This window comes from Saccoglossus kowalevskii, chromosome 4, assembly GCF_978046115.1.
Source record: "Saccoglossus kowalevskii chromosome 4, keSacKowa6.1, whole genome shotgun sequence".
NCBI classification, from domain to species: domain Eukaryota; kingdom Metazoa; phylum Hemichordata; class Enteropneusta; family Harrimaniidae; genus Saccoglossus; species Saccoglossus kowalevskii.
In genome coordinates this window covers 7,995,936-8,022,500 of record NC_140644.1, presented here as the reverse complement: position 1 = coordinate 8,022,500, position 26,565 = coordinate 7,995,936, and the positions used below count along the sequence as shown (strand labels likewise).

The window sequence follows — 26,565 nt, the reverse complement described above, 5'->3', positions numbered from 1 at the left end:
AATGTTGCAGTCGAAAATAAAGTATTTTACAGTGATCAGAATCTCAAGAAATATTATTAAAATGGATACAAACACGTGCACAAGCAGTACGGGACAGCAATGACATCATCTTTGTGTCTGTCGATGGTGTAGTCTCAATATATCCAAGGATACTTTACTGTATTCTCTTGATAACTTCATATAATTTTGGTTGACTTTTCGTCTTTTATATCAAATTGTTAACTGACATTCGACTTGCCTTGAAGTATATGTGTTATTATTGACACATTATGCACCCGTGTTTAAGCTACAAAGTTTCTTATCTATTCATGTTGTCAGCAGCCATAAAACATGGAGACATGACAATCTATGATATCGCCCTCACAGTTGTGTATTCCATTACGACTCGTGAAGTACATGTAGTTTATTTCCAACTTTCAAATTATCATCACGATACATTTACATCATAATTTGTCACAAGCGATGTTACAAATTCTTGCACACAAACCACTAGCATGTTAAATTACACTCGTTCGAATTATGAGAAATAGTTAACTCACTCACTCACAAGTATTTTAACATTTTTGCGTGGAATTCAGTATGTGAGTGTGGAATGATTCCATTGTTCAGTATATTTAAATCACACTCACAACACAAGCTCCGAGACCTGTATTCTGCTGTAGGGTTGAATAATTCAACACGTTCACGCAATAATTGGTTCTGGCACGTGACCCCCGCACTAGAGGTGATATTAAGCACGTTGTCCTGCCACTTAATACAAAGTGCCTATGTTGAATACGAGGATAAGTTAAACAATAAAATAAGAAGAAATCCAGTGTCTTGAACAAACATCGGTGGAGATGGCCAATAAATATATAGGTCAGAGGCACATATAATAATATAACATATGCATTTGCATGCAATTGATATGAAGCTTATAAGCATCGAAAATAATTCCATAGTGTCATCCTTTCACTGAATGAATATTAAGAATTGTTGTGGGCAAAATCAGAGGACATCAAGTGTCTTAAACGAACAGCACGTAAATGAATGGATATGTCATCACACAAACTGAAGTAATTCAATGATTTATTCTATAAATTAGGAGTGTTTTTTGTTGTTATTTTGCCGCATTCGGGGCCTGTGTGGAGATAAAATGTGTGAAGATTATGGTGATTTGATGTGATTTATATTCAAAACAACTTCTTATAGAACATATAAAACGGGATTTTCGACTCTGTGTATTTTTTATAGCAGTTTTTCATTTTAAATTCTTTGATTAAATAACGGCCAGGTGTCGTTTCGGGGAACAAGGCTAAGCACAAGTCTGGGTTAATGACACAGCGTTTGACTTCATCCGTAGCCCAAAACCAAGGCGGTGGATCGCCTCTTATTATACCCTTCTGTATTAAAGCACCGATAAATTCGTCGTCTGCCTTGCCATCAATACAGCAATATACATATACAGGTTGGCAGTTTTTCATTTTCAACTCCTTCATTACGAAATGAAGAATATCTAGATTATCAATGATAGCCTTTTTAAACGCCTGAATATTATCCTCAGATTCATAAGGGGATGGCGCTTTGTTTCTGTAAATACACATAAGAAATATAGTACATATAAGATGAAAACGTTATCAAACATGGCACACGGTTCTGATATTGCCCCGCACACACGCAGCACATTTGGTTATGTTTTGAATAAAAGCAATTTGCACACTCTTGTCTACCATTCTCACGTTCTCAGTCTTGGGTTTCAAGTCAAAACTAATAATATTAGTCACTGTTGTGACGTTTACCCCTGATATATTACAGTAAACGTCATCATTTTATGTGTAACAACAATCAAGATGGCCATTAAATAAGAATAAATGTTCTGATTACATTACAATAAAATCAACGACTTAATTTGGGTAAGAATTGAAAATAATTTGCGCTTACTCGTTTTGCGGTTTTTCGGATTTACCGACATCATGTGCTTTGGGTTTAGTTGCATCAGTGACTGGTTGATATGATATTGTTTGAAGATCATGCGAGGGTTTCACGTCAGCAGATTGATCAGATATATCAACGGAATCGGTCCATGTTTGGGTGGTTGGCTTAGGCAGTCTAAATAGTGGATGGAGAATGTGATATGGGGCATATTAGTGATAGTTATATCGTGTAACTCGTGTAATTAATTCAATGATTTATTCTATAAATTAGGAGTGTTTTTTGTTATTATTTTGTCACATTCAGGGCCTGGCTACTACATGTAAATTCAGATAAAATGTGTGGAGATCATGGGGATTTGATGTGACTTATATTCAGATACACTTCTTTCAAGTCAAAACTAATTATATTAGTCACTGTTGTAATGTTTACCCCTTATATGTTACAGTAAACATCATCAGTTTGTGTGTAACCACACTCAAGATGGTCATTAAATAAGAATAATTGTTCTGAATACATTACACTAAAATCAACGACTTAATTTGGGTAAGAATTGAAAATAATTTGCACTTACTTTTTTTGCGGTTTTTCGGATTTACCGACATCATGTGCTTTGTGTTTAGTTACATCAGTGACTGGTTGATATGATATTGTTTGAAGATCATGCGAGGGTTTCACGTCAGCAGATTGATCAGATATATCAACGGAATCGGTCCTTGGTTGGGTGGTTGGCTTTCGCAGTCTAACATTAAGTGAAGCATGTGATATGGGGCATATTAGTCATAGTTGTATCGTGTAATTCAAGATAAATCATCTCTGATGACTGAAGTAAGATATGTTTGTGACGTAATGCCTACCGATCATCTTACAGGATGCAATCAAAATTTTTAATCGTTGTGAGACTCAAACAATTCACAAGTGCTGTTAATGTCACACTGACATTCTTTACTCAGTTATTCAGAAAATCATAATGAAAATGTGCGAGTACATTTTAGTTCAATGTCAAAGTGTTTGTGAATGTAAGCTACATACTTTGTAAGTTTTTTGTCATATCCACTGAAATCTGTGTCTGGAAAATTCTTTTTCAGGTAATCAAGCACTGCCATCACATGATATTCATGTGGTGCATCTTGCCAAGAGAACACATAGCTAGTTGGACCTTCCAAGTATTCTGTGTCGAACTGTGATGCAATTTTACGATATGCCCATTTAGATATCAATCGTTTCTGATCAGTAGAGTTGTTATCATGCCCAATGACAACTATCACTTTTTGACCTAAAATATAAAATTTTCAATAATTATGTCGCACAATAGTAATAATTCGTTCATTTTGAGTCAAATCCACGAACAATTGAGGTACATAATGATCACGTCATGTTTTATGTACTAATTTAGATATGGACGCCCAATATTCAGCAAAGTTCTAGAAATATTAATATATTTAAAAATTGAATGTAATTAAAATATAAACTCGGGGACAATGATCTGTAAACAAAATGACATGCATCAAGTTCATATTAATGAGAGTAATTGAACATACCTGTTACATCCAGGAGTGCATTGTACACTGCCGCATAACCAATACCTGCATCAGACTCATTGATTGACAGACGAGACTCATTTGCATGAACAACAAAAACTCCCATGTCTATATCACTTCGTGCTTTTAATTCTTCACTTTTTCTCTTCATGTCACCAAGACCAAAGTATTCAGACTTGACATTGAACACATCATGGTCGAACAGTTTACGCTTGACGACATCCAGGTCAACCAAATTATCACAGTTTAACAACAGGACGTTCACACACTTCTTTTTTTCAGACGCCATTACTGGAAAAAAAACATAGCATTATAACCTGTTAGACACAGTAGTAGTACTATACACGCATTGGTCTAGTCTAAAAACGTTATCAATAAATACCGCCCCAAGTGGCTGATTTTCCATTTGAATAATAACATGAGACAGTTTTCAGGATATGACACTATAGGACGTAATACCAAGTTGACTCGACATTTTGGCTTTGCAAATTGCTTTCCATCCAATTCACGTTCGAATAACCTTTGTTACACCATAATCCGTAACTAGTAAGCTTTTTTTAGAGCTGTAATGAAAAATGACTTCTAAATTGAATGCTGCTGTCAATGACTAGTCCGTCGTGTAGTGTTTCCGTCTGGTGATCTCTGTTATCGTTTCCATGTTCATTTGACGTCAAAATCCAATTCCAATGAAATAATGAGAGGCAACACGTCAAGACAAAAATGTAGCATAATCGGTAAAGATTTTGGGAGTATAACCACTGAAATATGCGGTACATACGGTATGTAGAGATGTTGGTTTAAAACAAGCCATGTCGTTTGTAAGGTAGCATTGTTTTGCACACGAATTGTGCACTAGTTTAGTCTTAGACTATCTGACTCTACCTGCAAACACGATTCCGTGATTCTGTAACCCGATCTATTTTGCACGATGACAACGTAGTTTTCAACAGTCAAGATGAATCATAAAGTAAACTATTGTCATGGACGCTCTCGGGAAATAGACGTAAATAACATTCCCTCTTGACATTGTTCACGTATTTTAAAGTAATGTGGCACTGTCATGGCACTAACCTTCGACTGGTTGTTCTAAGGCTTGGCACTACGCACCGTGTCTAGGCGAAGAATACTTACAAACTTACATGGCTCATTATTTATTAGGGGAGTATACAACCAAAGGTATTGATTGGCTGACTGGTGCATAAATTATAAAACGGGGAACAGGTCACCCTAGTCTAGCGTTGTCATAGTATCCCCGGTAGTTGACAATTCGATCGCAAGCTGTGAAACCTTCGAACCAGTACGGCAGTGTCGACGAGTATGTCGCTTCAAAAAATGAGACAGGAACTAATATCGTATAAAACCGGTAGTTTTCTAAAAGCTGAATTTGGTGAAAATGCATTTGACGCAGCAGAACAAGGGGAGATGGAGAAAATGAAAATTCGGATTGGTCTGTTTGGATTCACTGGTTCTGGGAAGAGTAGTTTCGTGAATTCTGTTTCCAAAAGTCTATTAGATGACAATCATGGACGGGCTGTGGTACAGTCGACAGGGGCGGAAGGTAATACATATAGTTTCATTTACCGAAATGAATGAATCTATGAATGCATACACACAGTTTGGGGTTTTTTAACTAAACAAATATTTCATACTAGGTACAATTATATTGGAGGAATTTTTTTATGAATACAAGTTCAGAATGATAGATACGCGTGGTTTTATGGATTTGGAAAGATGTGAGGAATCCGAATTATTCAGAATACTGTATGGACAATTAGAAGATGGAGAAAACATTGTGCGGGGTAAGCATTGTTAGTTTCTATTATAAACAGTTGATATACTATACGGTAAGATTCATCATTGTAATAACTGATATTCATTATTTTTCTAAGGTATATATGCAGGTTCTTGAACGCCCAACCCCCCAAATTACAGAACAGTAAATAGGTACATTAAAAAATATAAAAATACTGTGATATACATGATTGTTTTATTAAAATTGGGTATTATATGCGTTTGGTTTTTTTGTTGGGTAAGGGTGGTTCATACTTAAACACTCCCGGACTTCGTTGTAATATATAAAAACGTATCACAGATATGACTGTAAATTCTTATTACTAGTAAATTAATCTAAAATCACCTTTTTACATTCAAATTATTCTTTTTTTTTGTATTTGTGTACAGGCATGAACGCTGTGCAGCGTATTCAAAAAATATTAGCAATGTGAAGCTAATACTGCCTACATATAAAACAATAGCGACAGCGAGTGTCACGAACCTGCATATACCATAATTAGACATTGACAATTAGTTTAACCACCTACTGAAATGTTGTGCGCTATACTTTCAGAAGGAGAGGTTATCAGCACTAATAAAATGAAGAAAACCCCCTTATGCAGTCAACTCCATGTTGTAATGTGGTTTGTTAAATCAACTGACCCACGACTGACTCAACAGATATATAATGCAAAGAATGCATTTGTTCGTAGTCATCTTTTTGATCTGGGTAAGGCCTACTTAATATGATATTTGAGAAAGATACATGTAAATCAGTGTTAATTTCCTCTGTGTTCTGTACAAGCAGGCAGCAACCTTTCTATGGTAACATAACAAACATTGTGAAAGGAATGTTGTTATCCTCTCTAACCAAACAATAATTCGGTCTAGTATATGAATATTATTGCTTTAAAACCTAATAGCCGTCATTCAACAGAATATAAGTAGTAACCCTACAAATGCTGTAATTCAACTTCCTTTGTTGGCCGTGATTGCAAACCAGATAATTGCGTGGACAGTGTCGTAAATTAATTCTCTACCATAAGTGGAACGCCTAAACCACACACATTACTGAAACGCAATTGGTGATCAATGAGTGTTTTCATTACAGGGGTGACGATTATACCAGTTGTCACTTTTGCTGACTGTATAACCAAGTCAAGGGACCTTGTAAAAACACACGCAATGAACACAGGCGACGGCAGACAGCAACCGCATTTTATTACCAATTTTCTGCCAGAACTGTCTACCGACTACGACGAATCAAACCAGAGAGCTGTACTTCAATTGGTAAAAAAAGCAATACAGCTCGGAGAAGAGTCGCTGAGGGCTCGGCAGATGAAACGATTTGTTTTTTAAACAATCGCCATAATGATATCTTAAGAGCAAGCTCTACTTTGATATACTGAACGTAACAATTCAACTAGTACAAATTATGTTACCAAAAATTGAAATTTCAATATACGCTGGTTTCACCGTGTTTGAATGGATTGTGGAATTTGTAAAGTTCCCATTTATTATATACTCTTTATACCGAATATAAAAATCTTATTCTCTGTTCTGAATGTTTCGTTTCCAAAAAACATGGCATGTTCGAATGAGCATCACAGTTACATATTTACTTTAATATAAGGCTTCGCTGTGTGTACTATCATCTAGAATAGCAGGGTAATTATTCATTCATTATTCATTTCATTAAAATCCCGGGAAAAATTATTAAAGGTAATTATTCCAGATATTCATATTTGAGTTCTGGGTATTTAGTTTCATAGTAATCCTAGTAAACCTAGTTCTAGGTAATCATTCCATAAACTTCTTTTAATATCAGTATCGTGGGTGACTTTTATGAAATTTCTGGAATAGTAAAATTAAAGAAAATAATTTTACTCAGAAGTATAAGCACCTCAAATCATGTTTTGTACAATAAACAAAATGGTCTGCTGTGTTCAATTCACACTCACCTAGTCGATCATTACACCTTTTTGCCATGGGTTGTTTGAATATATCATATTTATGTTAGTGTGTGGGAAAAAATACACCTACCTTCACAGTAACAAAGAATTATTTACAAAGTGAAAACAATCGTTGACATTTTGAAGCGCGATGTTTCGGTGTAATATACACAGAAAGACATACATTTAAATCGGTGAACGTTGAATACATACAAATTAGTCTGAAACAGAAAGCAATTGATAGTGTCATGTTTTCGCCGAAACAAATGACGTCATTGTTTACTATGGAAAATTGTCAAGCATGGATTCAGGGTGTAAACAGTGTGTTATACCAACATCATTGGCCATTGTTGAGTTAGCAGAGCAAAATGGGAGGGGCATCCTCGACATATAAGAATACGAGCGTATCATACAAAGTGAAAGAAATTCAATGTTACTGAAACGCCGCATGTTACACAATGTTGTAATTGAAAACGTACACCATTACCAGTAAATGTGAAACAAAGTGAAAGCGCACATTGGCGATTTTTTGCTGAATTGCTGAAAGGGTAAACGTTGAATGCATGCAAATTGGTATGAAACTGAAAACAATTCATAGCGTCACTTTTTCACCGAAAATGGAATGACGTCATTGTTGATTCTACTGAATTGTCTACCGTGAAATCAGAGGACAATCAGTGTGTAATACCAACATCATTGCAATTATGGAATTGTAAGCACACCAAATGGGGAAACACAACTCAACATCTGTGAATAACAAGATAATATATATCAAAGTGCCAACTAATTGAAAGGCTATGTCGGATAGCTAGAGTCTAAATGGGAAAACGCCATAGAGGTTTATTATTAACAAATCATCATATTACCAAGTTCACTTAGTTATCTTATTAATAAAAGGCCTGAGTGATTATTTCATAACATCCTTGAATTAGCGATATTCGGGACACATGCATTAGAAATAACAGAAGAACAACAGAGTGTCGTCTGCTGTATTTGATGCACACTCACATACACGACCTCTACAGATTTTGTTATTTTACAGTACTATCGAATGAAACGAGTATTGAATTACCGGGTGTTAATCTGTGGAGAACACATTTTTTGCCGGACATTACCTGTAAATACGAACTAATTTACAAGGTGAAAGCAGACATCATGGAATTTTGGGTGAATTTGGAATTAGAGGAGCAATGTTCCGGTGTCACAAACACAGACAGTCATATAGTTGTTTACGACACTTTGAAACTATGAAGGTTGAATACATATAAATTGGTCTGCAAATGGAAGCAATTGATAGTGTCATGTTTTCTTCGAAAAACTATGACGTCATTGCTTATTATAGAGAAATGTCCGTCATGGAATCAGAGGGTAATCGTGTGTTATACCAACATCAGTGGCCATTGTTGAGTTAGTACAGCAAAATGGGGGAGGGCACCCTCGACATATAAGAATATCATACAAACTGAATGTAATTTAATGTTGTCTTATGTTCATGACCTAAACAGCGGTGGTCGTTGCGCACCACAAGTTCAAATGTCACGTAAATAAACAATTTATTTTACACGCGTTGTATCCGTCAATTCAATTCTGTTATAGCTTCACTGTGTTGAGTATGACATACGATTGTTATGTATTCCAACTGCCTACTCTGAGAGGTCCATTCAGCAGATGGGTCAATAGTTCAAAACGTAATTTATCAACTACTTCAATGTTGAAAGCTGTCTGGATTGTACACCCAGTCTATAATTTAAGTAAAAAATACATTTGTTGTTTTGAATGGAGGTCGAGAAAGTAACTGCATGGCACTGACGTTACAACTATAGTTATAATATGGGTGAAACATAACGCTTTTAAACTACAGATATACTGTTGATGATTAGTGTATGTTGTTTTACATGCGTGGCGATTATAACAGTTGTTAATTTTGCAAACAATATAACACACTCCCGAGACATGAGCTGAATCATCCATCGAGCTGTATTTTTATTGATGGAAGAAATAATTAATACAACCTGAAGGAAAGTCAATGGTGTGCGACACAGGAAACCATTTATTAATAATAACTCACCATATTATCAAGTTCATTTAGTTATTTTATAAATAACTTTTGATATCAAAGATCATAGTAATTATTTCATAACATCCTTGAATTAGCGATATTCGGGTCACATACATTAGAAATAACAGAAGAAAAAAAGAGTGTCGTCTGCTGTGTTTGATGCACACTCACATACACGACCACAGAGGGCACCTTCGACATATAAACATATCGTACAAACTGAAAATAATTTAATGTTGTCTTATTTTTATGAACTAAAGGGCGGTGATCGCGTCGCACCGCATGTTCAAATTTCACGGAAATAAACAATTTATTTTACACGCGTTGTATGTGTCGCTATGAGTCTCATATCGAAGGGAAGCGACGCGACCATCACAGTCCTTTAAAAATAACGTCCGTATCCGTGTTATTTTCAAATACATAATATATTTGTGAGAGATCAAGTCAGCGGGAATGTCAATAGTTTGTTTTCGTTTCCACCTAACTTATGCTAACGAACTGAAATGCTGTCTCTGCAAAAGTGAAATTATTAACACGTTGCTTGGGACGAGAATCAAAAATGCGATTGTATGACATCACAATTAATTATTGATGTTATTATTTAAATTGCGAAAGGTTTAATCCATTACATAAATTATTTTACTAGTCATATCAGTCGCACCAACCGTCAACAAATATTGTCATATTGAAACTTTAAAACAGAACAGTTCAACTCGTTACTATAGCTACAGGAGCGAATAATACTATAATAGATTGTATTTTAATACAATGCTCAGCCAGTTACTGAAATACCGCATATCACACAATCTTGTAGCTGAACACGTACATTACCAGTCAATGTGAATTTATTTACAAAGTGGAAGAACACATTGGCGAAATTTTGTTGATTTCAAATTAGAGAAGCGAGGTTTCGGTGAAACTTTGGGTATACGTGGAATCATGTAAATTGGTCTGAAACCGAAAGCAATTTACAGCGTCACTTTTTTACCGAATAACAAATGACGTCATTGTTGATTATATTGAATAGTCTAACATGAAATCACAAGTAAATCAGTGTGTATTACCAACATCATTGCAAGTCTCAATGTTATGTAAGCACAGCAAATGTGGAAAGCACAACTCAACATCTGTGAATAACAAGATAATATATCAACCTCTCCTAAGTGCCAACTAGCTAAAAGGCTTTGTCGGATAGCTAGAGTCTAAATGGGGAAAACGCCATTGCATGGCACGCTCGTTAGTATTTGAATTCCTAAGCTTCAAGCCATTTGATAAGTATTCTGAAATTAAAAACAACTGACCTATGACTTGCTTAAGAGAGTTATATAACGAAAGTATTGCTTTTGTTCCTAGTCACTTTTTGAATCTAGGTACGTGTGAGTAGAGGTTTAAGACTACTCATTATGGCTGAGAATGCTAGTAATAAATCTCTATTGTGTTATTATGTACAAGTTTAGAGCAACATTACCCTGGCAACATAACAAACATTTTGTGAGGAATGGCCAATGATCTTCATTCAACAGAATATAATTAGTGACCCTATAAATACTGTAAAGTCAACTTCCTTCAATGGTCAAGAGAAAAAATCAGATAATTGCTTGCTATTTTGATTATTGAGTGGAAAGTGACCTACATTATTTTGTTTATATCCAGTTAGACAGTGTTGACCTCACACTGTTCTATCACGACTGGAACCCACTAAAACACACAAATTACAGGAACACAATTAGTGATCACTGAATGTTTACATCTGTCATGCACTTTATAAGATTAGAATATTTCTACTATTGGATTTCGTTTTTATTTGGCAGTGTGTATGTGTGTGAATATGTGAACAATTTCTTCTCATGGTTTGTATTTTAATTCAGCTCTGATATTCGTTTGTCGATACTAATCGGTTCGAAAATATTAGTCAATATTTATACTTTTCTCTAGTGCATGTTGATATGTTTCACAGGTTTCACACTAAAACTATAATTTGCATCAAGGCCCAATAAACACTCACGAATTACTCCATCTAAACAAAATCAAGAGTATGGAGAAAAACCATAACGTATTTTTTCACATTTTCGAAATGACACATTGTCGTTTTGTACTTGTAATTTTGTATTACAACAAATTATTTTCAGTAATATCAGAGAACTATTGCCTTTTAAAAACTACAGACAGACCTCATCATTAGGCAAGTCACGTATACAGACACAGACAAGTAACTGACCTTTAGACACATAGTTCGTGACATCAATGTGCAATACAACGTAAATACCTATGTCAGCAAATACATTTAAGCAATTCGTGACTCGGCATTCATACAAACTGAAAATACTTCAATCCTGTTATAGCTTCACTGTGTTTAATATGACCTAAGATTATATGGTGTTCTCATTGCTTACTTCTGAGAGGTTCATTCAGCAGAAGAGTCAATAGTTCAAAACGTAATTTATCAACTACTTCAATGTTGACAACTAGCTGGAATGTACACCCAGTCTATAGATTAAGAAAGGAATACATTGGTTCTTGATGGAAGAAAGAATTAATACAGCCTAAAGGATAGTCAGTGGTCTGCGACCTAGGAAACCATTTATTAATAATGACTCACCATATTACGAAGTTCACTTAGTTATCTTATAAATAAATTTTGATATCAACGGCCATAGTAATTATTTCATAACATCCTTGAATTAGCGATATTCGGGACACATACATTAGAAATAACAGAAGAACAACAGAGTGTCGTCTGCTGTGTTTGATGCACACTCACATCGACGACCTCTACAGCTTTTGTTTAGACAAGACATCATTGTCATTTTCCAGCACTATCGAATGCAACGAGTATTGAATTACCGGGTGTTAATCTGTGGAGAACAAATTTGTTGCCGGACATTACCAATAAATACGAACTCATTTACGGGGTGAAAGCAGACAATGGGGAACTTTCGGTGAATTTGGAATTAGAGGAGCAATGTTCCGGTGTCACAAACACAGACAGACTACACTTTGAAACGATGAAGGTTTATTACATATAAATTGGTCTGCAACTGGAAGCAATTGTCATGTTTTCGTCAAAAAACTATGACGTCATTGCTTATTATAGAGAATTGTCCGTCATGAAATCAGAGGGTAATCGTGTGTTATACCAACATCAGTGGCCATTGTTGAGTTATCACCGCAAAATGGCCAGAGGGCACCCTCGACATATATGAATATCATACAAACTGAAAGTATTTTAATGTTGTCTTATTTTCATAAACTAAATGGCGGTGGTCGTTGCGCACCGCATGTTCAAATTTCACGTAAATAAACAATTTATTTCACACGTGTTGTATGCGTAGCTATGAGTCTCATATCGAATAGAAGCGACGCGACCACCACAGTCCTCTAAGAATAAAGTACGTATCCGTGTTTTTTTCAAATACATAATATATTTGTGAGAGATCAAGTCAGCGGGAAGGTCAATAGTTTTTATCGTTTCCACCTAACTTATGCTAACGAACTGAAATTCTGTCTCTGCAAAAGTGAAATTATTAACACGTTGCTTTGGGACGAGAATCAAAAATGCGATTGTATGACATCACAATTAATTATTGGTGTTATTATTTAAATTGCGAAAGGTTTAATTTATTAAATAAATTATTTTAATAGACATATCCATTGCACCAAATGTCAACAAATATTGTCATAACATTAAAACAGAACAGTTCAACTCGTTACTATAGCTACAAGAGTGAATACTACTATAATAAATTGTATTTTAATCCCCGTTACTGAAACACCACATGTTACACAATTTTGTAGTTGAACACGTACATTACCAGACAATGTGAATTAATTTACAAAGTGAAAACAGACATTGGCTGATTTTTGTTGATTTGGAAATTAGAGAAGCTAGGTTTCGATGAAACTTAAAAAGGGTGTACGTGGAATCATGTAAATTGGTCTGAAACTGAAAGCAATTCATAGCGTCACGTTTTCACCGAAAATAGAATGACGTCATTGTTGATTCTAATGAATTGTCTAACATCATGTCACAGGACAATGAATGTGTTATACCAACATCATTACAAGCCTCATTGTTATGTAAGCACAGAAAATGGGGGAACACAATCACTATACGTGAATAACAAGATAATATATCAATCTCACCTAAGTGCATATTGACAAAAACACACTTTCTGTGGATAGTAGAATGTCATTGCATGGCTTGGTCATTATTATATTAAATTTCCAAACTTCAAACCATTTTATAAGTGTTCTAAAAGTTAAAACAACTGACCTAAGACTTGTTCGAAAAAGATATAGTGAAAATATTGCACTTGTTCGTAGTCACCTTTTGGATCTAGGTACGTGTGAGTAGAGATTTAAGCTTCTCATTACCATAATGCTGTTAATAAATCACCATTGTGTTATTTGTGCAACATTTCCATGGTAACATAGGACAAATAGTGTAAGGAATGCTGTTACTATATCTCACCAGCTAACTATTAGGTCTAAAATATAATATTCCTGCTTTAAAACCAATGGCCGTCATTCAACAAAATATAACTAGTGACCCAACAAATGGTGTCTGCCAACTTATTTCATTCGTCAAGAGAACTAATCAGAAAATTGATTGGTATTTGTTTTGATGAATGGAAAGAGACTTACTTTTAAATTAAATTATCTTGTGTATATATATTTAGACATACGTTGTATACGTTGAGTCTCATGTAGAATAACGTTCGCATCCATCTTTTTTATTCAAATACGTAATATATTTGTTAGAGATCCAGTCAGCAGACAGATCGATATTTTAACCGATTTCTTATTATTACTGAGTCATATACTCTTATACATAACTGAAAAATACACGGATGAAATATAATGTGGGATGTATGTAAATTGGTATGAATTTTACACAAACCTAATATAGTTTAATTTGTTTGTTCAACTACCTAATTATAACAGGTCACTTTAGCAGCACATAGTATATCAGGTGATGTGTAACCCCGGAAAAGAGTATCAGATAAAAACATGTAGTTCACTGTGAACTTGAAAACAGTCACAAAGTAGAAGCAAACATTGTAGTTTGTTATCTTTTCCATTAATTGAGTTTTACAGGTTTGAGGTTTCATCATTAGTGTGCCACACTCGCAAATAAATACCGAAATGGACACAAGTAGATAATCATTGTAAACTTGTATAAACCTGTTACAAAGTAATTTACCAGTGTCATGTTTTCACTGAAATTAAAATGACGTCATTACCGAGAATTGTTTGATCAGAGAACAACCAGTGACACACAAAACGGTTCATTAATATGTTACCCAAGTGACTGGTATGATATTGCATGACATATAAATGACAGATAATATAATGGAGTCCCCAAGATATTGGTAATGCATTCTCTAACAGCATGAAAGGCCAATTTAGTAGATGTGACAATAATTCAAAACATTGAGTTCACTTAAATGCCACACCGTCTCGATTGGGGCATATTAGGAACATGTACCAAGTTTCATTAAAATGTGATGAAAAAGTCGCAATCGACTAATCCTAATTGTGCAAATTAGGTAATTAATATGCATTGATTTTTACACAAAACTGATAAAATCTGTGCATTACATAGCACGTATGTACCAAGTGTCATCAAAATCCATTGAGTGGTCCCTGGAACAGGTAATAATTAGATAGTCATCGCGTTTACTGCTCGCAAGATCTAAGTGGAATAAGTGACAAGATGACGGGAGAATATACAGCATTATTTTTTATGAACCAAAAACTAGTATCGTTGGTCTCTTGCAGTCAACAATATCTCGTCGTCCTTTGTCTCAAAGAATATCAAAGTAGTACGATCATTATGCAAGGCAGTCAAATAGTGATTTGTATTGACACTCTGGCCAAATGAGATTGTTCCGTGAATAAACATCAGAAATCAGATAAATAATTTGTTTTAATTATATGTTTTTCCATGCACGTACTAACGTTAGTGCGTCCATGGTTTTACGTAAAACCCATCAACATGCATCAACATGAATCAATAGCCACACAATCAGTCATTATTAACATTTATTAAACATAACTACACACGAAACATCATAATTAATACTAGAACGAACACTACAATTTGGTAGACAAATCTATTATTTAAACTGTCACATGTGATATGCATATAAAACGACGTGGCACTGTCTTCTCAACACGTAATTAATGCATTGTTCAGACACATGTGAATATGCTAATAAGAACGATTAACAATTCGAAGTTTCTGAACGCCAACATCTTTTCCTACCAAATCCTTGGATTATGAGCTTATGCGTTAATTTTCAACTAGATGTAATGATCATTCGGGAATTAATACAAAACCACTAGCAACCAGCGCAAAATTACTGTTTTTTAATAGTTGAGCCGAATAGTACATGTTTGATAAACATGGAAGGTAGAGCAATGTATATGATTTGATTACATACTGACAAATATCTCTACAGTGAAATAATATGTGTTGAGTTGATTTTTTTTTTCAATTTGCGCTTAGAACACTACTTATGTACTTTTGCATAGGTTTCGAAATTTCAATTCGTTCAGTCACTTCCGTCCATGCTTCTTTGAGATCAGGGGCGTTATATATCCCAGCAATTTCTAATTCTCTTTCAATGACGAGTAATTTATGTTCCTGCAAAATAAAGTACATTGACAGGGTCAGAATATAAATCAACAAAGGTGACAATTTTAATAGAAGATCTTAGTAATAATATTGCAATAATTACCGGTATCGGAAATTTTTCTCTTAGTGACTCAAACAAACTGTTAACAGTTTTAATAGTCTGTGCCTCCCCGCTACCTTTAATTAAAACAAAAACAATACCAGGTTATATACCTCTCATGAACTCTATGCAAGAACGAGTCATTTTTAATGATGTCATGTCGCCTGTGTTAATGATCTTAAAATACACTCCTTGCTTTATAAAATATTAGTCAACAAAAATGACCAATGTGCAAATATTTTCTTTTTTGTCCATAACTAATCTAATTGTTGCTCAATATTTTGAATCAAAACTTCACATGATATACAATATAAAGTTTGTTAGTTTCGTGTTGGGGGCTGTAAAAGATTGTTTCGTCAATATTCACAAATGTTTCACAAATCATCTTATTACATGAATTTGTTCATAAGGTATTATACTCATATCACAGAAGATAATTGATATATTACCACCATTGCGCACCAGACTATTGCATTTTATTTTTGTTCAATCTGAGTTGATCCAATTATAAAGTACAAGGATTACACGAGAGATAGTACAGTAAACATCCCTATTTCGTTGTGTCCATATAACTCTTATTGTCAGTGCAACATGCTCTAAATTTGATGCATCATAACTTTTTAATTGAAAAATATTTAGAACTATACTGACATATTTGCATGTTTTTTACGACTTAGTCATGCTCATACATATGTATTTTGAAAATTAGCGAATAATTGATTAATTGGCTCACATTAAAGAGTTGAATTTAAATTAACTTTGACACGTCTCGTTCGATTCGTTTTAAGTATTAAAATATTCATCACATTGTGTATTCCATTCAGATACTATCGTAGCATCAAATCTGTAAGATTATTATAACATTGATATCGACTTTACCATAAATTAGCATATGTGATTAACTGAAAAGCGAATATTGCCCTTACCAGCTTCTCTCTGTTGCTTGCGCATGGCTATTCTAATGTATCGTTCGCCCATGATAAGAGCTGCGGTCAGCACATCACAGGTTATTCCTTCAATGTCAGGACGTGGAGGTTGACTGAGTATATCTCCAGTGTAGTTGGTGACAAAGAATGTATGATTTATAGCGCTGCCAGTGGCTGCCGAGACGCTGGTCTATAAGGATAAGTAAAATGATTATTTTCTTTTCTAAGCATATTTTCTATTACCTATTACTGTAATTTTTAAAACGTTTCAACCCTGCCAATGCTATGACATAGGTGGATAGTTACCCAAAAATATAGCAAAACAACACGATTTAATTGGCATATTAGAATTTTAACAAAGTACAATGGGCATATAACAATATACATTGAACATTTACACACATGCATAGAAAAATGTGTTGAGTGATACAGAAGTTAATGTGAAATGAATGGACATTCACAAAAATACAGACCCCAAGGTTAAGACCAAGAGATGAGTGAGTTGAGAACACTACACATGCCACTTATGAAATTTACTACATAAAACAGTTGAGAACTGAGATGGTACACTCATACACTGGAGTGACGGGCAATCTAACATCACATCATCAGAGGTCTATCCCGACTTAGTGGGTTTGTTGGTGAAATGTTTTTTGAAACGTTTTCAACAGCGAATTTACCTTTATATCTTCGATCTCGGATTCGTCCACTTGATCTCTGTGCGTGATGACAGTAATTGTACCAATACCTACAACCAATCACATGAAGTGCAATTATTGGTCAAACCGCATTGTAGTGTTAAATATTTATTTTTTAAATTATTAAGTACGAATAACTGGTTACAGCGAATATACGAACCTCTGGGTCTCAAATACTTTCGCATTGGATTCAAACTCGTTTCCAGTTGTTTTATTCGGGGGTCTTTAGCACTAACTACGAACACAACACTGTGTATCCAATTAAACACGTCTCCTTCCTCTCCTACTTCAGCTGGTCTGGCATCACTGTTGAAATCAACTTCGTTTCCTACTGTGACGTTACCAAACAATATATTGGAGAATGCAGCCAACTCACTTATACCGTATGTCCCAAATCCTCTTGTGTCGACTAGTTTATAATGCCAGTCACCGTAGAGGTAATCCATTAAACGAATAGTGCCCTCTCCACCTTCTGTTTTTACATCAGCCGTTCCTTTGATGTAAAACATCAAAATGTATATATTAAATATAGTTAATTATTTATTCATGTATTAATTAAAATAGTACGGGAGGCAACACATGCCATTCATACAGATGGTTACAGGTAAAAACTATTCGAAATTCAATATTTAAATTCGCATGAGTAATTCATTCATACCTCTATTGATCTCATTTATAATCCGTTCACATGTGTATATGAAGCTGCTCTTCCCAGCACCTGCAGGCCCAAATACGCCAATTTTAATAGCACCCGGCTGTTGAAATTCTAATACATCCAGACCTTCAAATGATTCAATATGATTATATTCTCCGAATGTATATTCACGCAGTTTGTTTCTTTTTAGATCGACTTTTTTAAATTCAGCTTCAAGGTTCTCTTGTTTTATTTTTTCTTGCCGCTGCTTATTTTGAGCTTCCTCTTGTTCCTTCCTAATCTCCCTTTTGATATCTTTGTCTGTGGTATCTTCATAGATGACATGTACCTGTTTGCAGAAAAGGTGCATTTTATTACTCTTTTTTATGTAAACCGCGTACAGTTGTTCATTTATTACATTCGAAAATAATACTTTGCTTTATTTTACAAGTATACTCACCTTGCTCTCTGACGAACCCATGGTGTTCAGTTATTGACATAAACATGTACAGAGGTGTTCTTAGCAGATCTTCTCACTGTCATGTGATGTATTCAGTAAGATGTGAAGGTTATTAACATCAGCAATTTTTTGTTTAAGAAAGTAGAATTACTAAGATAATGTACATTTACTTTATGTTGGTTAAACACTACACATTTAACTATTAGCATTTTCACAAGTAATCTATCATGGAACTTGAGCGACCTCGATATTCATTTTGGCAAGTATTATTACATTGTCACCACATGTACTTTGCTTGAAAACGTGAGATCACAGAGATCACTATACTGTTGAGAGGCCAGCCACATCACTAGTTTAGGTTTCACTTTAATAATTATCTGATAACTGAACAGGATAAATATATTCGCCTACTGAAATCTATAGGGAGTATATGGGAATGTAGATAAATGTCTTTTATATTTTGCCTCACATAATTGGTAATTGGGAGCTATAATTATAATCTTGAAATAATATTAACCATATAACGAAGTCATAAGTTCTAAGGCCAGTTGATCTTATTGGCAAATAAGATTGCCACGCAACTTGTATTGCTCTCCTAAATAGTGTTATATTCTCTACCATCATCGCTCACATGAATCACTCAAAAGCCTCTACTAAAACCTAGCAGGTCAGTCGTACAAAACTCATTACATCTTGCATGTGTGTCAAGTGTAAATAAAGTTTGTGAAGTGAATCAGAAAATAAAAGATGGCCACCAGTCGGGCAAAAACAAGTTGCAATACACTAAAAAATTGCACTTTGCCATGTTTAATCCAAATCCAAATTAATGTACATATGTTTAATATACTAGAATGTGTCTTTGCATGTGTGTCAAGTGTAAATAAAGTTTGTGAAGTGAATCGGAAAATAAAAGATGGCCACCAGTCGGGCAAAAACAAGTTGCAATACACTAAAAAATTGCACTTTGCCATGTTTAATCCAAATCCAAATTCATGTGCATATGTTTAATATACTAGAATGTGTCTTGTCTATATACCAAATTTGAAAAACAAATCGCTTCAGGCACCTCTGAAAAATGCCTCCGAGTGGACGAAGCACGGACGTACTGATGGCCGAAACCCAAAACATAGATAAACACAGTCGGAATACGTCCAAATGTAATAGAAGAATATAATTTGTCATTGCATAAGCAACTGTTTGACATTGCTAATCTGATTTGATAAGCAATAAAACAAAAGAAAGACAGAATAACAATATCGGCGACCTCAAATTGAGGTGTAGAGCGATGTTAAACAACCTCTGTATAAAATGAGGTGCATTTTGGTAGATATACCGAATTATTAGGTATAATAAATGAACACGAAATGTAAATACACAGAACGCTAGATATGGACAGATGGTTGTGAATATTATCTTGAAGATAATTCCTGATTGTGGCTACATTGCGACATTGCCGAAGCTTTTGTTTTCAAACCAGCCTGATTTCAATTCTTCTTGGTGTTATATTCGAGCACATCATTATAATAGCAAATGTACGTTTTACATTCAGTAACGGACAACACATATTGAAACACAGTACACTTACCTCAGTGCTGTTGCGTGAGTCAGGGATGAAATCGAATGGTGTAGAACTGAGCTTTAAAAACCTTAAATAAGCAAAGCTCAAACAATTCGTTGGAAAAGCGCCCTCTGCTTTAAAAATAACGTGTCACGGTGTGTGTGCGTGTTTGGGATTTCCAAAGTACTGACTGGCGTAAGTTTCGTAGACAAATCGTACGATGATTAATTCCATGATGAAAAAAAAATCCCACGTTTTCTGACTACTGCATGACTCCATGTATGTCACGTGACGCTCACACTCAGCTAATTAGAATATTATTTGCATGATAATGTAGTTTACATGTATAAAATACATTCGCAGTTCTCCAACTACGTTGACACACCTAAACGCAGTTCTGTCGATAAGAAGTCCACACATTTAACAACGACAGCGACGTTGTCATTATGGGGGGAGAGCAAAGTAGAGAAGAAACGGTAAGTTCGACAAACTTACATCTTTCTAAATAGATTATATTCTTATTCTCGATTGAATGTACAGATGGAGTATAGGAGAAAATGAAATCGGACATTTAAAAACAAATCGTTGCTTCAAAACAAAATTACAAGCAATGGCCCGTATACCAGTATCATACACTGGATGTCCTAATTTTACCCGCTGAATTATGGTGCCATATTAAGTATGGCTCTCCTATTATTAGGTATTCCGTGATAATAATTTGCAATCACGAATTATTTCATTATATATATTTGAATTCAGAGTGAATTAGACATTTTATTATTAAAGACAACTGCAGTTTCGTGTGTCGCTGTTATCTCGCGCTTTAATACACTTCTTAAGATGTGAAATCAGATATGTATTTGCGTCTTAAAGGTCTATTGCCAGGTGATCCGCCACCAAGATTGTCGTTGTTTATTAGTAATGTTTGTTTTTAGTTGTGTAATTTTGAGAATTCTATACACTGTGACATAAAATTACTGATGTAATATTCATGACACTTATATCCAAAGCCGGGATATGTGGTGAATCGAGAGGATTACTCGAACAGTAATTCATGAGGTCAATTTTATAATCACCGATAGCTTGAATTAATGATCTCTAGGTAGTTGTGAATGTAATTGGAAGCAGCACGGAGGTAACTATACTAACGATCCAGAACGCACTGGAACACGTAGAACGAGATAATAACGGCCCCAAATGTATGGAAACGCCGGCCAAAACAGCCTAGGAATTTACTGCGTGTCACTGTGGCATATTGTAGTAAAGCGCCATGCTTGAAACACTTAGTCTCAAAGATAAAGAACATATTATTAACTTTGGCGGCTCTCTCACAAAAGTGTTCTTTTTTGTTTTGTTTTAATTTGTGGAACTCTGGAAAGAGGCTGCAATAATTTGGTATTTTGCAGCGCAATTTGACCAAAAATTACCAACATATTTAAAATCACTACATCCTTGGTTAGTAGGTTTGACAGAAACACAACTTATTAACTCGTGTTATCGGAAAGGCAGATTTTCTATGAAAAATCCATATTTAAAATATGGTAGGATAGTTAATTGAAGATGTGAGATTGGTAGCATTAATATTATTTGGAAATGTTACATTTTAGTATGAATAAAAGTTGTCAATACTAAACTGAATGTACTATTTTTGTATTGCTAGAGGTACGTTTCTGACGACAAAAAACTACAGGATGCAATAGACAAGGAGCGGGAAAGACTCAAAGAAGAAAAATATCGAAGAGAGAAGGAACGCCAAACAAAGAAATTGGAAGCATACTTGGAAAAACAAATACCGAAACTACAAAATTATGAATTCGGTAACAGTCTGGGCAAAGATGCGTTTTCTTCCATTCCATGCAGTGATATGAAGGTTATTAAAATAGGTTCGTTTACACAGTATGTTAATGAGTTATATGTCATCAATCAGTGATACATAAATAACTACTGTGGATAATAACAATATTTTCATATTTTTGTTATTACATAGTTGTATTTGGACCAACTGGGGCTGGAAAGTCATGTTTCATAAACATGGTACAGCATGTAGTTGAAGGTCGTAGTTTCGAGCAGTGCAATGCCCAGACACAGAGTACTGGCAAAGAAGGAACTATCCATTTGGAATCACATCTGAACAACTATAATTTCCGCCTCTTGGATACGAGAGGTTTCTTCGAAGAGAGAACCTATATGTCTGAACTGGATTCCATACTGTCAGGTAAAAATTTGCCCATGGGAGTATATTTATATTGACACAGATACTGTTGTGGCACCTACATAACCGAGTTTGACCCCATTTCTTCTATGTCCTATCAATTTGTCAGAAATACACTGGAAATCGTGAAATCAGAAACTAAAGATTGACTACATGCGTGTTTATAGAGAGATTTACTGTCCATGTATAGTAAAGCATTTATAAAAAACAGAGAGATAACAATGAGTAGAACGTTATTGCAGAAAATGAGAAACTGTATATTTATTGTAGGTGGGATTAAAGTTGATGAACTCATTAAAAGAGACACAGATAACATGCAGGGACGTGTATCACCGACCGCATCACAGGTTTCATCACTGGCAGATCGGGTCCATGGCCTCATATGTGTCTTAGATTATGACGATCCAAGATTCAACATGTACAACGATCGTATGAAGGAGTACAGAAAGCAATTTAAAAAAGAAGGCGAGTTCTAAAATATGTTATCACAAAATATCAGTCGTGACAGATTTGTTATTTGAAAAGTATAATTAAGGTAGCGAGACTATTATTTGTGTTGAAAATTACGATTTTCACATTTATTTATTAATTGATGAAATGCACTATAAACGTTCATCTGACAAAGTCAACGTAACCTAGAATGTCATGTAAGTTGGTTAAAATGTAGATTTTCTGAAGGGAAGCAAGGCAGCTTCAGTAGTGTTTTCTAAAATCAACAACACAGGTTTAATTTGTGTGTCTATAAGTTTCAAAGATTAACTCAAGACAAAGCAATGTTAGGATGTGTTATCAGTAGCTATCAGACATTTGAGTGGTTTGTCTCCGCCTCTGTTTATTTCACAGATTAGTCATTTGCATATGAATGTGTTAGACACAAGGTCACACAGCCACTGAAAAAAAATCATTGATTTTAGTGTTTGCATCTGCCGATTTTATCGAACTATAGCTATCCCATTCCTTTATTTTGGTTTCCAATAGCCTTACACATTTGGATGTCCCTACACATGTTAAAACAGACCTTGGTGGGAAAACAAATCCATTGTACCGATAAACAAGCTTGAAAATCTTTGCTGTGACTTCATCGCCGTTTTCTAGGAGTTTATGTTTTTCAAAATACAAGGTCTTTAACAAAAAATAACGTATACTTATTGTCGTCGGATTAACACCAAATTTTCACAGCTTTCAGGTGACAATGAGAGGAACTTGAATGTGTCCAGACAAACTATTTCATGGATTATTTACCAATGTGTTGTGGTTTGAGTTGGGGTCAATGCGACTAAAACAGAAATTAAAATTCAGGACACTACTTTTCAAAACGCGTTACTTGAATAGAACTGACCAGACACACTCAATTTACCAGACTATTGAACAACTAGGAAAAGTGAAAACAAAACTTCTTATCACCAGCATAAATGCGTAATTATTTTTTTTTTACAAAAAAAAGTAATTTTTCACTTTTGATTAAACACACCTTTGAAAAGCTTGAAGTCTGGCGATTCCAAAAATGTATACTTTCCTGGGTCTATTTGTAGTCGTTTGGTCCCAATTAGAAGATGGAAACAAGTATGCAAATAATAGTCCCGCTACCTTAATTCATTTTTATCATAGGATATTCCCCTGTGTCAGTGGTCGTATACAAATCGCATGGCGATATCCCGGATGAAGAGGCAAAAGAAAGAACAGCTGAGGCGGCTTCAGCTATAGGGTCGCCAATAGATCGTACTTTCATTCTAAGAAATCATATTGCCAGTTCAGAAAAAGAGGTTACTGTTCCTTCTAAAGTCGCACTGATACAGGCACTTGAAACAGCCCTAATAGGAGCTGAGATGTATGTTAAAATAAAGAAACTCGCTGATACTAAGAACAGGAAAAAGACAGGTAGGATATTCAATTAATATATTGCAATCAACTGAACATTGAACACTAGCAATAGAAAAGTTATTTGTTGTACATCTCAAAAGTAATGTAAAGTTCTTTTATCCCCATTGTATTCAGATATGACGCTTGATAAGTTCTTGAAAGAAGCACGGGCAAGACATGGTTGGAAAGACGATGATGTTACCAATATAAAGGAAACATTCAACAAGAACGATATCTACGATTTAGCCAGTTTGAAATTGTTTTGGCCAGACATCAAAGATGATGTCAAGAAATGGGGAGTGCGTCTTTTTCTAGGGAAAGAATTAGAGCGAACAGATGTTCATTGAACTGGGGAGGGCAAGATTTTGCGTTGATTGTTCTATATTACTTTATAGCATTTTTTGTGGTATTAGATATTAATTTTTATATCATCATTGTATCAAATTATAACATTACTGTAATATTAGACTTACAACGTGCTATAAATTAGTAATTGAAGGTTAGGGCACAAACGGTTGCAGTAACATTTACAAACAAGCCAGAAACAATAGTTTAGCATACTTATCGGCATTAACAACGATTTGCATTTGACAAAAATGTAACTGTTTCAATCTAAATTGTTTTAGAGTGAGTTTAAATAATGAGTCAATCAACATGGGGCGAGAAAGGAAATGTGTGGAGAGTTTAGATTAACCTTGTCCATGCGGTAATCTGGCTTACGTGGTAATCCGGCTTTAATGCTTATATATTTGAGCCCCGTATTCGTTGCAAGAACAAATAATTAAATACTGTAACAATGGCCATGCGTTATACATATATGTCAAATCCTAATTATAATTTGTATATTACACATAGGCACGAATGTAATCATCTTTATTTAGAAAACTATTTTATCGTAAGGGATTGAAAACTTGTCTTTCAAACTGTTTTATGAAATAATGTAAGCGTAAACAAGCTGGTTTTGAAATGACAGACAGATACATGAGAGTGAGAGGTCGGTAAGGTCAACTCTTCAAATAATAGTATGGAACTGTCCATACTGATGACAATGTTTACTATTTGAGTTTAAGAACTAAAAAAATCTTTTTTTTTTTTTTTAAATATTGTAAACTTGACTTATCGGTTCTATAAGATTTATTAATAGTAGTATAAACCATCACTGTTAAAGTCATCACCCAGTTATTAAGCATGTAGCCGATCCGAAGAGCTGTACATCTACATGTGTCCGCTGGCGACACTTAAAGCGAGTATGCCAAGAAGACTGGTATAGTGTCATCTATCAATCGGTCTCCTCGTTTTGATCTGTTCTCAAAGGTCAAGGCTGATTTTTGTTATTGACCTCAATAACATGACATTTAAATTTATTTGATATAATGGGACCGAAAATGCTAATGCGATTTAGAAACGCGACAGAGGCATCAGACAAGTGAATTTAAATCGAAAACGTGATGGCATGCCTCTAGACTGTACACAGACGTACATTTTCACGCCTGAATAATGCATTCATTTTTTTAAACCTGCTACTTGGGGTATGTGTTATGCTTCTTCTATACATAACAGACGAACTACTATATATATATATATATATATATATATATATATATATATATATATATATATATATATATATATATATATACGTGGACAGAGAAATTAAGACACGACTACATGAGTAAAGTTCACTCTACAGTACTGTTTCATAAGGTACATGGAGTACCTCACTCATCAGGAGTTAAGACTTTATTAAATAAACCACCGAAACAGACTACGTTATAAGCGCTACAGATTTGCATAACAATGGAGTGTGTTTACGATATAATATATATATATATATGAGTGTGCTCATACAAATGTGCATACTCAAGGTATTCACACAGTGTGAACACAGAAGACGATGTGTGACGATTTAAAGTTAACGCCAGGCAGGGCCATTTTGATGTATTTCATTGACTGAATTAATCTTCATTCAAGACACTACGTGGGTTTGTAGCAACTGAAATCAATGGTAGTACGAGCGGGACTTACCGTTATTTTAGTTGTGTCTCTCAATTATCTTTTCAGTGAATTCGACGTGGTTGTGTCCCACAACACAGTCCCTCAGCATCGGTGACGGTGTCCCTATTAATCGGCTAGTAATCCAATGAATGTGTCGGTTGAAACCACGGACGTCTGTGTTGAGCATGTACACGTTCAGCTTAACACAAACAGTTACGGCTGTTGATTCGCACTGCATGCTGGGAA

The 26,565-nt window shown here is 34.8% G+C and overlaps 4 protein-coding genes across 9 annotated transcripts; 2 read left to right on the top strand and 2 right to left on the bottom strand.

Moving 5' to 3' along the window:
• Positions 1-388: 388 nt before the first annotated feature.
• LOC102804686 (uncharacterized) lies at positions 389-26,565 on the bottom strand. 5 transcript variants are annotated; one of them, XM_078014374.2, is made up of 6 exons: positions 26,350-26,565; positions 3,453-3,743; positions 2,944-3,187; positions 2,486-2,653; positions 1,921-2,088; positions 389-1,569 (listed from the first exon to the last, which is right to left on the bottom strand). In XM_078014374.2, exons 2-6 carry the CDS (start codon positions 3,739-3,741, stop codon positions 1,173-1,175), a joined length of 1,266 nt encoding a protein of 421 aa, XP_077870500.1. In that variant the 5' UTR covers positions 3,742-3,743; positions 26,350-26,565; the 3' UTR covers positions 389-1,172. The 5 variants fall into 5 exon arrangements, with proteins under 5 accessions (XP_077870500.1, XP_077870498.1, XP_006824037.1 ...); XM_078014372.2 differs by lacking the exon at positions 26,350-26,565 and adding an exon at positions 7,269-7,415; XM_006823974.3 differs by lacking the exon at positions 26,350-26,565 and adding an exon at positions 4,524-4,612.
• On the top strand, positions 4,635-6,963 carry LOC102804573 (uncharacterized). Of its 2 annotated transcripts, XM_006823973.3 has the most exons (4): positions 4,635-5,010; positions 5,105-5,251; positions 5,800-5,955; positions 6,337-6,963. In XM_006823973.3, the coding sequence occupies exons 1-4, from the start codon at positions 4,770-4,772 to the stop codon at positions 6,582-6,584; spliced, it is 792 nt and encodes a 263-aa protein (XP_006824036.1). In that variant the 5' UTR covers positions 4,635-4,769; the 3' UTR covers positions 6,585-6,963. The 2 variants fall into 2 exon arrangements, with proteins under 2 accessions (XP_006824036.1, XP_077870502.1); XM_078014376.2 differs by lacking the exon at positions 5,800-5,955 and having other exon boundaries at positions 4,638-5,010.
• LOC100367748 (uncharacterized) lies at positions 15,265-20,486 on the bottom strand. The gene is made up of 8 exons (XM_002740706.4): positions 20,280-20,486; positions 18,695-18,770; positions 18,259-18,583; positions 17,761-18,093; positions 17,583-17,650; positions 16,903-17,092; positions 15,980-16,053; positions 15,265-15,885 (listed from the first exon to the last, which is right to left on the bottom strand). The coding sequence occupies exons 2-8, from the start codon at positions 18,713-18,715 to the stop codon at positions 15,733-15,735; spliced, it is 1,164 nt and encodes a 387-aa protein (XP_002740752.1). The 5' UTR covers positions 18,716-18,770; positions 20,280-20,486; the 3' UTR covers positions 15,265-15,732.
• Positions 20,585-25,844, top strand: LOC146746251 (uncharacterized). The gene is made up of 6 exons (XM_085497702.1): positions 20,585-20,728; positions 21,913-22,135; positions 22,240-22,467; positions 22,735-22,929; positions 24,073-24,342; positions 24,460-25,844. The coding sequence occupies exons 1-6, from the start codon at positions 20,699-20,701 to the stop codon at positions 24,669-24,671; spliced, it is 1,158 nt and encodes a 385-aa protein (XP_085353828.1). The 5' UTR covers positions 20,585-20,698; the 3' UTR covers positions 24,672-25,844.

Bases quoted from the DNA above. Each gene is read 5' to 3' on its own strand.
- LOC146746251 (XM_085497702.1), top strand. From the start codon at position 20,699: ATGGGGGGAGAGCAAAGTAGAGAAGAAACG. The intron at 22,136-22,239 runs GTTCGTTTACAC...GTTATTACATAG, and splicing joins TATGAAGGTTATTAAAATAG to TTGTATTTGGACCAACTGGG. The intron at 24,343-24,459 runs GTAGGATATTCA...CATTGTATTCAG, and splicing joins TAAGAACAGGAAAAAGACAG to ATATGACGCTTGATAAGTTC.
- LOC100367748 (XM_002740706.4), bottom strand. From the start codon at position 18,715: ATGGGTTCGTCAGAGAGCAAG. The intron at 17,093-17,582 runs GTAAATTCGCTG...TTATCCTTATAG, and splicing joins CCGAGATCGAAGATATAAAG to ACCAGCGTCTCGGCAGCCAC. The intron at 15,886-15,979 runs GTAATTATTGCA...TTTATTTTGCAG, and splicing joins GAGAAAAATTTCCGATACCG to GAACATAAATTACTCGTCAT.
- LOC102804573 (XM_006823973.3), top strand. From the start codon at position 4,770: ATGTCGCTTCAAAAAATGAGACAGGAACTAATATCGTATAAAACCGGT. The intron at 5,011-5,104 runs GTAATACATATA...ATTTCATACTAG, and splicing joins ACAGTCGACAGGGGCGGAAG to GTACAATTATATTGGAGGAA. The intron at 5,956-6,336 runs GTAAGGCCTACT...TTTTCATTACAG, and splicing joins TAGTCATCTTTTTGATCTGG to GGGTGACGATTATACCAGTT.
- LOC102804686 (XM_078014374.2), bottom strand. From the start codon at position 3,741: ATGGCGTCTGAAAAAAAGAAGTGTGTGAACGTCCTGTTGTTAAACTGT. The intron at 2,089-2,485 runs GTAAGTGCAAAT...TCCACTATTTAG, and splicing joins TCCGAAAAACCGCAAAAAAA to ACTGCCTAAGCCAACCACCC. The intron at 1,570-1,920 runs GTAAGCGCAAAT...GTGTATTTACAG, and splicing joins TCCGAAAAACCGCAAAACGA to AAACAAAGCGCCATCCCCTT.